Below are 12,030 nucleotides of genomic sequence, written 5' to 3' on the forward strand. Positions count from 1 at the left end.
CTATTGAAAACAGAATTATTTTCATGTAATTCCCTGTCCCAGCCGAGCCTACAAACTACTACTTCAGGCAAACAATCGCACAAATACCCCCATGAGGATAGAATTTATCACAAGTCAATTGACCTCCCAGAATTTTTATTCTTAGTAGAAGAACCGCATCCAAAAATAATGACAGAACTGAAGTAATTGCAACATAGGGCATTCATGCTGCCCACGTAAATATGAACCCTTTGAAAAGCAATTTTGCACAAAATCTCACCTCGCAAGCTGCTTGGCTGTTGTTAAACTGCTTAGTTAGCAGCTCAATCCACTGGAGCATTGTGGGCTACAAACAGAGACACTTTGTTAACATAAGGTAGAAGAAGAAAAAAAACTTGGGGTTCCATATAAAACTTTATTGGCCAAATCCAACATTCATACACTTTATAAACTTAAATGGAACACACTGTTTGGCATAAACAATCTTTTTTGCTACATGGAGCAATGCAACAATATCACAACCAAACACAACAACCATTTGCTGTGTGGCTCCATAACATCAGAGACTAACGTTTGAAAAAGGTCAGAGATCAGAATTATTACAGGTTATACACTGCCCTTTAATGGGTACACTTCTCAAGTTTCTTTATTACTAGGGATGGGCGAATTTGTCCCGTTCGTTTCGCCAAAAGTTCCCCGCCGGCGAAATGACGCAGACGCCCATTAAAGTCTATGGGCGTCAAAAAAAATTTTGACGCACGTCTTTTTATTTTGACGCACAACACCACACAAGTCTATGGGCGTAATTTTTTTGGCGAAACAAGGCGAAAAAATGTGCCCATCCCTATTTATTACTGCTAAATTCTCTCTCTGATTCTTACCTTCCTCCCCAGTATCCTCCAATCCTGCTTCTTCTTTGCTGACTGACAGCACCAACAGAGCAACAAAGATTGTTAAGAGTTACAGCATCGGGGTGTGATTACTAGGGAGGAAGGGAAAGCTATGGCGGCCTCTGTGTGTAGGGCCACATTTTAGAGATGTCAACTATGACCGGTCAAGAGAAATCATTAGGCTTGTGACACAAGACATGGAGAATCCCAAACGTGAGGCCAATACTGGATAGATGTTCAATGGTTGAAGACTTGTGTTGCCTGCACTAAACAGAACTATTCTAACAGGGAAAGATCTCAACAGCCAATAAAAAGCATCATTTCTATCCGGAGGAAAGCACTTTCTTAAAAATAAAATTTACACATGAATAACATGGAGTTGAGAAGTTCTCCAAGCACATCACACCCTCTAGAGATGCATTTTTATATCACCATTATGCAGAATATACATATATATGAACTTAATACTCTTATCTGCAGATATGTAAGAGTATTATGCCAGTCCAATTATATATATATATAATAGCAACCTAACATATGATACAAGGGCCTAATCCGCCTGCCTAATAGGTTAATTGAAGTGTACTGAATGCTGATCCATTATACAAAGCAATTATTCAGGTAAACAAAATTCCCAGAGGGAAAATAAATATGTACCTTCTCCTTCGAATGGATAAAAGTCTCCAGGACAAATGATGTACTAAGCTGGAGGCAAAAGCAAATTTGGTCATAAAACAGTAAACTGTTTAGTGAAAACAAGTAATTAAACATTCACTGCAATTTTTTTATATTCAATTATCCATTAATTATGAAAATTGTGTTTTTTTTCACCAGAAATCCTTTACCTGCACAGATCTAGGGGGTTATTTATCAAAATCTGAATTTTTCTGGTATTTTAATAAAAAAAAAAAAGTCAGACCAAACTAAAATCCATGAGTGGATCTAATTTATTATTAAAAAAAAAGCTCAATTTAATCGGATTGGAGACAAACGTGATAAAATCGAGCAATAACCCAAATTGTACAAATTTTTTCTCCGAGTTTTCTCCCCACATTTTATTTTTTTAATTTTTGCCCGAAATCGTTGGCTTTTTGTGCTAATTCCAGCGCAGACCATAGAAAGTGCCAAATAGGATAGGGACCTCTCCCATTGACTTATATACAACCTCGGCAGGTCTGAGATTTATAGATTTGTACTTTTTGCAGCATTGTGGTATAATAAATCGGAGTATAATAAATATCAAACAATTCAAGTTTGTTTCCCCCCACTAAAAATTTTTATAGTTAAAAAAATAATAATTTTTTTTCCCCGAGTTTTTAGAATTTGGACTTTAATAAATAACCCCCTAATAGTGTACCTTTGACTACATACATTACATTGTGGTATATATATATATATGAAGTATCAGTACTGCAACTTTCAGTTGTTCATCCTTACCATGCCAGACTGCATCTCTGCCCAAGCTGAAATCCTACTGTACAGCTAAAAAACATGCTACAGGTATGGGATACATTATCCTGAAACTCGTTATCCAGAAAGCTCCCATAGACTCCGTTTTATCCAAATTTGTAAAAATGATTTCCCCTTTTCTCTTTAATAATAAACCAGTCGCTTGTACTTGATCCAAACTGATATATAATTAATCCTGATTGGAAGCAAAACCAGCCTATTGAGTTTATTTAATGTTTACATGATTTTTTAGTAAACTTAAGGTATGAAAATCCAAAGTACGGAAAGATCTGTTATCTGGAAAACGCCAGGTCCTGAGCATAACTGGATAACAGGTCCCATAGCTGTGCTTGTTCCTTTAGGCAGTTTAGTACACACACACACACACACACACATATATATAGAATATAGCATTACCTTTGCTGTCATTAGAGAAACGGCTTTAGGTTCCGGTAATGTACTTGGAATGCTGCTGCAGAGCTGCCACATGAACCTAGGAAACATAATGCCATTATTTTAACTCCGTATCTCACAGTGAACTTAGTTCTATAATTATTGATGTCAGGAAGACATACATAGACTTGTATTGGAGACTTTTTCCTACCAAGATGCTACAAATTGTCCAGAATTCTCAGACAACTATGCTGCTTATGGCACAAACAATCAATAATATAAAAGCAACATGAATAAAATTACAATTAACATTAATAGACCTTTAGAAATCATTTTTCCTTTTGCAGAAACAACTTGGATGGAATCCATTTGCTGATTTTTGAAATATTGTTTTCCTTGGGAACATTTGTTCTTTTTCTTAAAATAAACATTTTAACATTCTTACCCAAAATAAGTGTGCTCAAAAATATTCTTATCCTGCAGAAACTGCATGTTATCGTGCCAGATCCACTAAAACAAGAAAAATATGTCAATATTAGATTAAAATCTTTATCAGGAAATATAAAGGGGCAGATTCACTAACTTCGAGTGAAGGATTCGAATGAAAAAAATTCGAATTTCGAAGTATTTTTTGGGTACTTCGACCATCGAATTGGTTAAATTCGTTCGACTATTCGACCATTCGATAGTCGAAGTACTTTCCCTTTAAAAAAAACTTCGACCCCCTACTTCGGCAGATAAAACCTACCGAAGTCAATGTTAGTCTATGGGGAAGGTCCCCATAGGTTTGCTAAACTTTTTTTGATGGAAGGATTTTCCTTCGATCGTTGGATTAAAATCCTTCGAATCGTTCGATTCGAAGGATTTAATCGTTCGATCGAACGAAAAATCCTTCGATCGATCGAACGAACGTTTAGCGCTAAATCCTTCGACTTTGATATTCGAAGTCGAAGGATTTCAATTTGAGGGTCGAATTTCGAAGTATTTTTTACTTCGAAATTCGACCCTTAGTGAATCTGCCCCAAAGTGTTTATTACATTATATAGAGTGTGTTACATTCATTAACAGTAATTGTACAAACCCTCTCTCTTTGCATGTGTTACAAATTTAGCATTTATGATTTGGGGGTAAATACACTAAAGGGTGATTTTTCACCTCGAAAGGCTTTGCCACACTTCACCAGCTGTTAATTTGCAGCACATACGCTGCTAATTCATCAAAATGTTAAGTTACATCTTACTAGACAAACACTGGTGAAGTTTTGCCAGGGAAAATTTATCAGTGTGAGCATTTCATAGGGAACTTTCGCTAGTGTTCATTTCTGACTAGCGAAACTTAGTTAACACGCTTACGCTTAGGTCAATTTGAACAGGTTAAATAAAAAATAATAAAAAAATATTTGAACAGTTACAACTTTTACACACAATCCCACTTTATAATATGAAAAAACTCCAGCGTTTTCTCTTTTTTTTTTTTTAATGACTTTTTTGTCAGACAGGATATGATGTCACTGACATAAGATTGAGGAGGATGTAGTTTCATCTTATCAGTTCGCCAGGTATAACCTAGCAAAGCAGACTATGGGACAAAAGGTAACGCAGTGGAAAATTTGCACTATAGTAAATTTGCAGAGTAACGATTGTTTGTCTGAGCGAAAATTCTCCTGGCGAAAGGACGTGAAACTTCGTTAGCGATGTATTGAATTAGTGATGTCTCTGCGGCTTGTATTTCTGGCGAATTTTCAATAGCAACGGCCACCTCGCCTTTTAGTAAATTGGCCCCTTGGATGGAAACTCCTGTCCAGCGTTGCTGCAAATGTGCTTCTGACAAATTGGTACCTTTATCAACTTTCACACTGGTGTAACTATAGAGAAGCAGAAAGCTGAATGGGGGGCATTAAGGCACAGTCATATAATGGATTTGCTTTATGACAGATATTCTAGACGTAGACTCAGGATCAGAGCAAGTCTCAGGAGACAAAGAGCACAATAAGATTGATCTGGAAGGTTCAGTGCCATTGGCTACATTGTTCTCTGTAGATCACTTTGGGTGACTGATCAATAGTGAGATTGATACGAGGATTGTGATTTCATTGTGCCTTGTATATAATAAAGCCCAATAAGGGGACCAAAAAAGACCTGAAACTGCCCCAACTGTCATTTATGTGAATCCCCTGCAAGTGTTTTTCAGAAGACTATTGCCTGAAACGTGTCAGTCTGCTTTCAAAGGCAACTACTGATTTACAGTTTCAGACATTAGGGAGAGTTTTCTTTTTTTTGAGCTACTTAAAAATGTCAAATTAGCGGATACAAAACAAACTTTTGAAATGCATGAAAAAAACAAAGCACTATATGAGCTTTAGTAAAAGTTAGTCGGTTTAAAAGGGTCAGTAATTGTATGATGTCAGTATAAATTCAAGTTAAAACAATATTTTGTGCAGTACATCCCCAGAAAGAACAACAGCCTTCCATGCAGAACTTTTGTTTCTTATTATTCTATTCAGCCATAAGAGTGAACTAAAAATAAGATGTACCTCTAGCAGCTCTGAGGAGACATCAAATTTGAATTGTCTTCCAGTTTCTTCTTCTGGTTCCACCCTCTTGTAGAACAGCATATAAGCACTGTGTGTCTGTATCAAGAGAACAACATGATGCGCCATTATTGTGGCACTGCAGCAAAACAAATCATGTTTAACTACGGGTATAAAAATACCTTTTCAAATGAGAAGTCCATAAACTTGTCAGTTACAGAGTCATACGTTTTTGTCTGTGGAAAAAAAAAAAGATATTTTCTATGAACGATCTTCTGTTTTTTTCAGCAGGACATTTAGGCGGTTATTGATTACAATCAGATTTTTTGGCTTTTTAAAGGGGAAAAACAAACTTTTTTCGTGGAGAAAAAAAAACCTCGAATTTTTCAGCATTTATTAAACCCAGAGGGTGCTAAAAATAAGAGTAAAAAAATTACTCCAACTAAGACCTGCCGAGTTTCTTGTATAAGTCAATGGGAGATATTCTGATCTGTGCCCACAGTGCTGAGTTTTTTCCCAGAATTCCAGTGTTGTTCTGGTCACAACGTCAATGTGAACTGGGCGTTATTGTAACTGAAAATTTTCACAGGGTGCTGTTGGAATCCAGAGTCGGCAGTAGCTCCCGGGGTTTCAGGTCAAATCCGAAAAAAGTTGCAATTTTCGGTGTCAAATCCGATTGATTTTATTTATAGTTTTTTCACGCACAAAAATTGTTTGGAAAAAATTTATTAATAAATAAGGGGAAACTAATCAGTGTGGATTTGGTCGGAGTAGTTTTCAGGAAATTGGGAGTAATGTTTGGATTTTTATAAATAACCCCCTTACTGTAACCAAGTAATCGCTTTACTCACAGTCATTTCACCACCGAAACACTCAGAGGCAAGCTGAGCAGAGTCAAACGGCTTCACTTCTGCATCATTGAAAAGATACCTGATGAAGAAACCAACATGGAATTTTTTTATAACCAACTGGACTTAATACTAGAAATATTGAAAAAAACATAATCATCTCCCTAAGGCAGAGGCTCGAAAATGAAGGGCCCAGAGCCTTGGCTGTGGGGCTCAAACTAAAGCTCCCCATAGACGCGACGATTCTTCTTGCCAAACGACCGATTTTAGTGAAGTCCGACCAATCCTTCGAAATTATCATGCGGTTAGTGGGATTCGAACGATCGTACATCTTACGATTTTTCGGCCGATATCCGTCAGGAAATTGATTTCCTGGCAAATTGGTCTTTTTAGTTGATGGTCAATTCGTACAATCGTACGATCGTTCTGAGAAGATCGTGGTCTCACGATCAGGATCTGATCTTTTAAAAATCTCAACATCTGAGGCCAGCTTAAAGGTCACTAAGAAATTTATACAAATGTATTCTTTCAACCTCAGATATTCCTGAAAGAACAGGTGAATTCGAGAGTGGTTTGAACACTTATTTGCAGTCCTAGATATTGATGGGACTAAGACTGCATTGCTGATACATTAATGTCTACATACGATTATATCCTTGTAGCTAATGTGGGACCAAGGAGGCTTGGAAACCACTGCCATAAGATCAGCCAAATGGTGGCCAAATCCAAGGAATATATACGATGAGGGAGCCCAGAACACTGTATGTTTCTATATCACAATAAATGTAGGTCGTTTGCTTTTTGACCTGCGATTACACCCAACTCTACAGAGGCAGCAAACAAAAACGTTGACACTAATGCTACATGGTCAGTAGAAATGAATTGACGAGCACTCCGAACACCAGTGGAATTATTATTTTCAACTTGTTAAAAACATCAATTCCCTGACGCGTTTTGTATGAAGCGATACGTAGTCATACTAATGCTACATGGATAAAGAATACGTTAAAAATATCCAATGCAAAGAAAACATACCACTTATTATTCTTATAAGCATGGGGATTGACTATGTCTCGGATGAAGCTATAGTAGTGGCCTCCATCAGCCGTTCCAGTATGAACAGTGACCCCTATTAAATCATACTCATAACTCTCCGTCTGCTTTAGCTCTTCACAATCCTCTTTAAATCCTACAAAATAAAGCATTTATTATTATTATTGACATGTTAAAACTCTTTACCTTGGTAACAGTGACAAATCTAACAGGAACCATTACACAACGTAAATACCAAACATTAGTTGCTTTAAAGGGGAATTTCTCCTTGATCTAGATAGTACTATTCCAAGCCAACAGTCAACTGGACTATGTTTATTTAATTTTAACGTAGGTTTTGAATGATGTAACTTCATATTCTGTAGCTCCCCTGTTTGAAATTAAAACTAAACTGGTTGCTAGGGCTCTACTTTTGCTAGAAACAATGCTGCTGTTTAATGACAGACCAAAAGAATGACTAAAGGTGGCCATACACCGAGAGATCCACTCGTTTGGCGATGTCGCCAAACGAGCGGATCTCTCTCCGATATGCCCACCTTGAGGTGGGCAATATCGGGCTGATCCGATCAGATCCTAACGCATGGGAAACGGGGGTCGGATCGCGGGACCGCATCAATGAACAGATGCGGCCGCGATCCGACGGGATTTTTTGTCCCATCCGATCGAGATCTGCCCGACTTTCGGCCAGATCTCGATCAGGGAAGCCCTTCGGGGGCCCCATATACGGGCCAATAAGTCGGCAGCTTTTATCGGCCCGTGTATGGCCACCTTTAAGAGTAGGGCTCAATAGAAGTAATAGGGATTTATTCTATCGCTGATAGCTCTACATTCTTTTTAACAGCGATGCCTATCCTTTAATTTCATTATTGCAAAGGCATCAAACCAAGTTTACAATTTCAACCAGACACAGAATATCTGAGCATGAAAAACCCTTGAATTCTGTCCTGTATATTCAAACAACAGAATTGATAGAATAGATAAATAGACTAGACAACATATATATATATATATATATATATATATATATATATATATATATATATATATATATATATATATATATATATATATATATTTATATATATTAATAGAAATTTACCCCAGCACTCCAACATATAGCCCCCTGGGAAACCTATTTTTGCACAACTGAACTGTAACTAACACAAAAAGAGACACTTTTAGTTACAAAGTTTGTACAAAGCATGCATAAGCTGACGCGCCCCGTCAAGGCAGTGTCCGTGCGTCAGTCCTATCCTAAGTGAAAAAAGTATTATCTTTGGGGGGAGAAAGATCATACCTGCTTTTCTCTTTGTCTAGCATGATCTCTTCCAAAGACACCATTAAGCGGGGGTTGGGAGAGCAAGCATCAAGGAGAGCGCCACCTCCCCATATATAATATAATTAAATCAAAAAAATGCAGCTCAATCCCTTTTTATTGGGTGCACGTGGGTACGGCTTGATATACAAATTAATAGAAATTTACCCCAGCACTCCAACATATAGCCCCCTGGGAAACCTATTTTTGCACAACTGAACTGTATATATATATATACACACACTGCACTCATCTGTAAACATAGTTGTAGCAAATGTTCAGCACAGACTTCCAAGTAAAACAAAATGTCTCTGTATTATAAAACTAAAGGTGTACCTTCTATTCGGTCATTCTTCCCCATCAGAAAATCCTCAGTATATGATGTCATATCCAGCCGATGTGGGAAAGAGAAGTGTGTGTTGACTTTTTCTTTCATCATGGTGACCATATTAAATGTATACCTCATAGTATTAAAGCTTAATATTCGTGGCAGCTTCTTAAAACAGGCTCTGAAACAATAATAATAATAATAATAATAATAAGCTGTGTTCGATGTGCTCAGATTAGGGATGCACTAGTTTCTAAATTTCATTCAAGATTAGGTCGAATCCAATCTGAATTCACATGACTTCACCCCACAAGCAAGGAAATGGTGAAATGTTTGTGTAAGTTGTATGTCTTATTCTTATCCAAAGTTGTTGATTTGCTGCATCCCTATTTCAGATTTCCATCCACGCCCAGCAGAACAAGTGTAGCAGCAGCAGCACAGGCCAAAACAAGAGGTACAATAAACAGACTGCCGAGGCATCATTTATCATCTTCTATAGTTGAACTTCATAGATATATTTACCCACTTACATTTGTGTTACATCTTGGAGCTATGACTTTGGTAACTTGATTTATAATTTGTTTTCTGAACCTTGATTTTACACTATAAATTCTCCAATTTAAGTAGATGATACAAAAAGTCTTCTTTTTATGATCATTTTCAACACATTTATTCAGAGCTGAGAAATATAAAACCGGCCCTGCTGCAAATACCACAATAAGGTTGTCCTGTTACCAACTTGTGCATCTTAATTGACTGGACTGAACAGCAACTTGTAATACAAAGTACGTTTGTATTTGTGGTTTTGTGGTTATGTGCTCGCATTCCCCAGTTGTAAGGAAATGCAATGCTTTATATAGCGCATTATCCACCTGCATGGAATCCATGTTTCACTTAAACCATCGGACGCACAGTCAGAATAATGCTGCAGAGCTTACAGTTTATTGTACTCTGTTAACTGTTTACAATGGTAGATGGAAAGAGTGAGGACATTATATAGTGTATGACTGACAAACATTGGCACTTGTTTGGAAACTAGTGAAAAAAGGTTTTTTTTGATGTACCCCGAAAACAGAAAACACAAACGAATAAACCTGCAAGGTAGTAACTTACTCTCCAACATACTATGCTCAATAAGCTATAGGATACATTTAGGGGCGGTTCACTTTTACATGAACTTTTAGGATGTCATGGAATGGCCAATTCTATGCAACTTTTCAATAGATAATTATTTATTTATTATAGTTTTATTTAATTATTTGCCTTCTTCTGAATCTTTTAAACTTTTAAATGGAGGGTCACTGACCCCATCTAAAAAACAAATGCTCTATAAGACTACAAGTTTGTTATTGCTACTTTTTATTACTCGTCTTTCTATTCAGGCCTCTCCTATTCATATTCCAGTCTCTTATTCAAATCAGTGCATGGTTGTTAAGGTAATTTGGGCCCTAGCAACCAGATGGCTGAAATTGCAAACTGGAGAGCAGCTGAATAAAAAGCGAAAACTCAAAAACCACAAATAATAAAAAATGAAAATTGTCTCAGACTATCACTCTCTACATCATCCTAACAGTTAATTTAAAGGTGACCAACCTGTTTAAGTTGAAATGAAGTCAATCTACATTGACAATCACCATGTCTCCTATTTTATTATACCATTGTACATATGTAAGCAATGAATTCCACCGATACAAAATGTACATGAACATTACAAGTACTGTTTGCCACTAGGGATGGGCGAATTTTTTCGCCTTGTTTCGATGCGGAAATGACACCCATACACTTGTATGGCTTTGCACGTCAAAAAAAATTTGCAGCGCATCATAGACTTTAATGGGCGTCTGCGAGATTTCACCGGCGGTGAATTTTTGGCGAAACCAAACGGTTCAAATTCGCCCATCCCTACTTGACACTACATTTTTCTCAGCCCAGTTAAAAAAAAAAGTCTAAGATTGAAGGGGGCCTTCAGTCAAAAACAACGTTTTGAATAATGAAAGTAAATGTAATTCTAAGCTCATTTCCAAAATGCATGAACATTTTTCTGCAGTTCTAAAGCTATTTGTGAATTAGTGATGTGCGGGTTGGGTTTTCCCCGACCTGCACTCGTCCAAAGCCCACCCTCCGTCAACTAACGCCCGCCCTCATCAGCCTACCGGCTTCCTTTTATAAACCCGCACCAACCCACCAATGACGTCACCAAAGGGGAGGGGCAAGCAGGCGCACAGCTATAAAGCCAGAAGTTGGCAGATGAAAGTGGCATCCGCCCGCCACATCACTAATGTAAATGTAATTGTTATAAATGCAACATGTGTCTTAATGTTCATTTTCAGCACCTGAAACCAGGTAGCAAACCAGTTGATTGAAAAGCCTGGAGACCTGACTCCAGCTATATGCTTTAAAGGGGTGGTTCACCTTCAAGGTAACTTTTAGTATGTTATAGAATGGCCACGTCTGAGCAACTTTTCAATTGGTCTTCATTTATTTATTTATTTTTTATAGTTTTTGAATCGTTTGCCTTTTTCTTCTGACTCTTTTCCAATTTTCAAATGGGAGTCAGTGACCCCATCTAAGAAACAAATGTTCTGTAAGGCTACACATTTATAGTTATTGCTACATTTTATTACTCCTCTCCTTTTTAGGCCCTCTCCTATTTATATTCCAGTCTCTTATTCAAATCAATGCATGGTTGTTAAGATAATTTGGACCCTAGCAACCCAGTTGCTGACACTGCTAACTGGAGAGCAGCTGAATAAAAAGCTAAATAACTCAAAAAACACAAATAATAAAAAATGAAAACCAATTGCAAATAATCTCAGAATATCCCTCTCTACATCAAGCTAAAAGTTAACTCAAAAGTGGACAACCCCTTTAAAAGTCACAGGAAGAGAACAAAATGGATTAAACAAACGTTGCTTTTTATCGTAACTGCATTTACAAAACTTTAAAACCACTGAAAAAATGTCAATGAGGATATATTAGAATGTTGCTTAGAATTCTTCTTTCATTTTACAAAAATCAGCTTTTGGATAATGTTCCCATTTAACATGGAAGAGGCATTTTATTTGCAGAATTATACGAACCTCTTTTCAGCTCGCACCTTCTTGCCGCAGTGAGAGCAAGTGTACATGTTGTCACCTTCCAGAGTGTCCTTGATAGTGACTTCATCCAAAGATTCCTGTATTATACAAACACAAGGAATATATATATATATATTCATCCCTTAATAAAATTCTTTAGACAAATAC

The 12,030-nt window shown here is 37.1% G+C and overlaps 1 protein-coding gene across 2 annotated transcripts in view; it reads right to left on the reverse strand.

The window, feature by feature from the left end:
* Positions 1–12,030, reverse strand: part of usp34.S (ubiquitin specific peptidase 34 S homeolog) — a 130,842-nt gene that overhangs the window by 34,071 nt on the left and 84,741 nt on the right. For both annotated transcript variants that reach the window (XM_018264826.2, XM_018264825.2), the window contains exons 47-56: positions 11,866–11,960; positions 8,794–8,966; positions 7,125–7,278; positions 6,093–6,171; positions 5,424–5,477; positions 5,245–5,340; positions 3,157–3,221; positions 2,736–2,811; positions 1,527–1,574; positions 260–325 (exon numbers count right to left, since the gene is read on the reverse strand). In XM_018264826.2, the coding sequence (XP_018120315.1) occupies positions 260–325; positions 1,527–1,574; positions 2,736–2,811; positions 3,157–3,221; positions 5,245–5,340; positions 5,424–5,477; positions 6,093–6,171; positions 7,125–7,278; positions 8,794–8,966; positions 11,866–11,960 (906 nt within the window). The remainder of the gene's footprint in view (positions 1–259; positions 326–1,526; positions 1,575–2,735; positions 2,812–3,156; positions 3,222–5,244; positions 5,341–5,423; positions 5,478–6,092; positions 6,172–7,124; positions 7,279–8,793; positions 8,967–11,865; positions 11,961–12,030) is intronic.

This window comes from Xenopus laevis, chromosome 5S (assembly GCF_017654675.1).
Source record: "Xenopus laevis strain J_2021 chromosome 5S, Xenopus_laevis_v10.1, whole genome shotgun sequence".
NCBI classification, from domain to species: Eukaryota; Metazoa; Chordata; class Amphibia; order Anura; family Pipidae; genus Xenopus; species Xenopus laevis.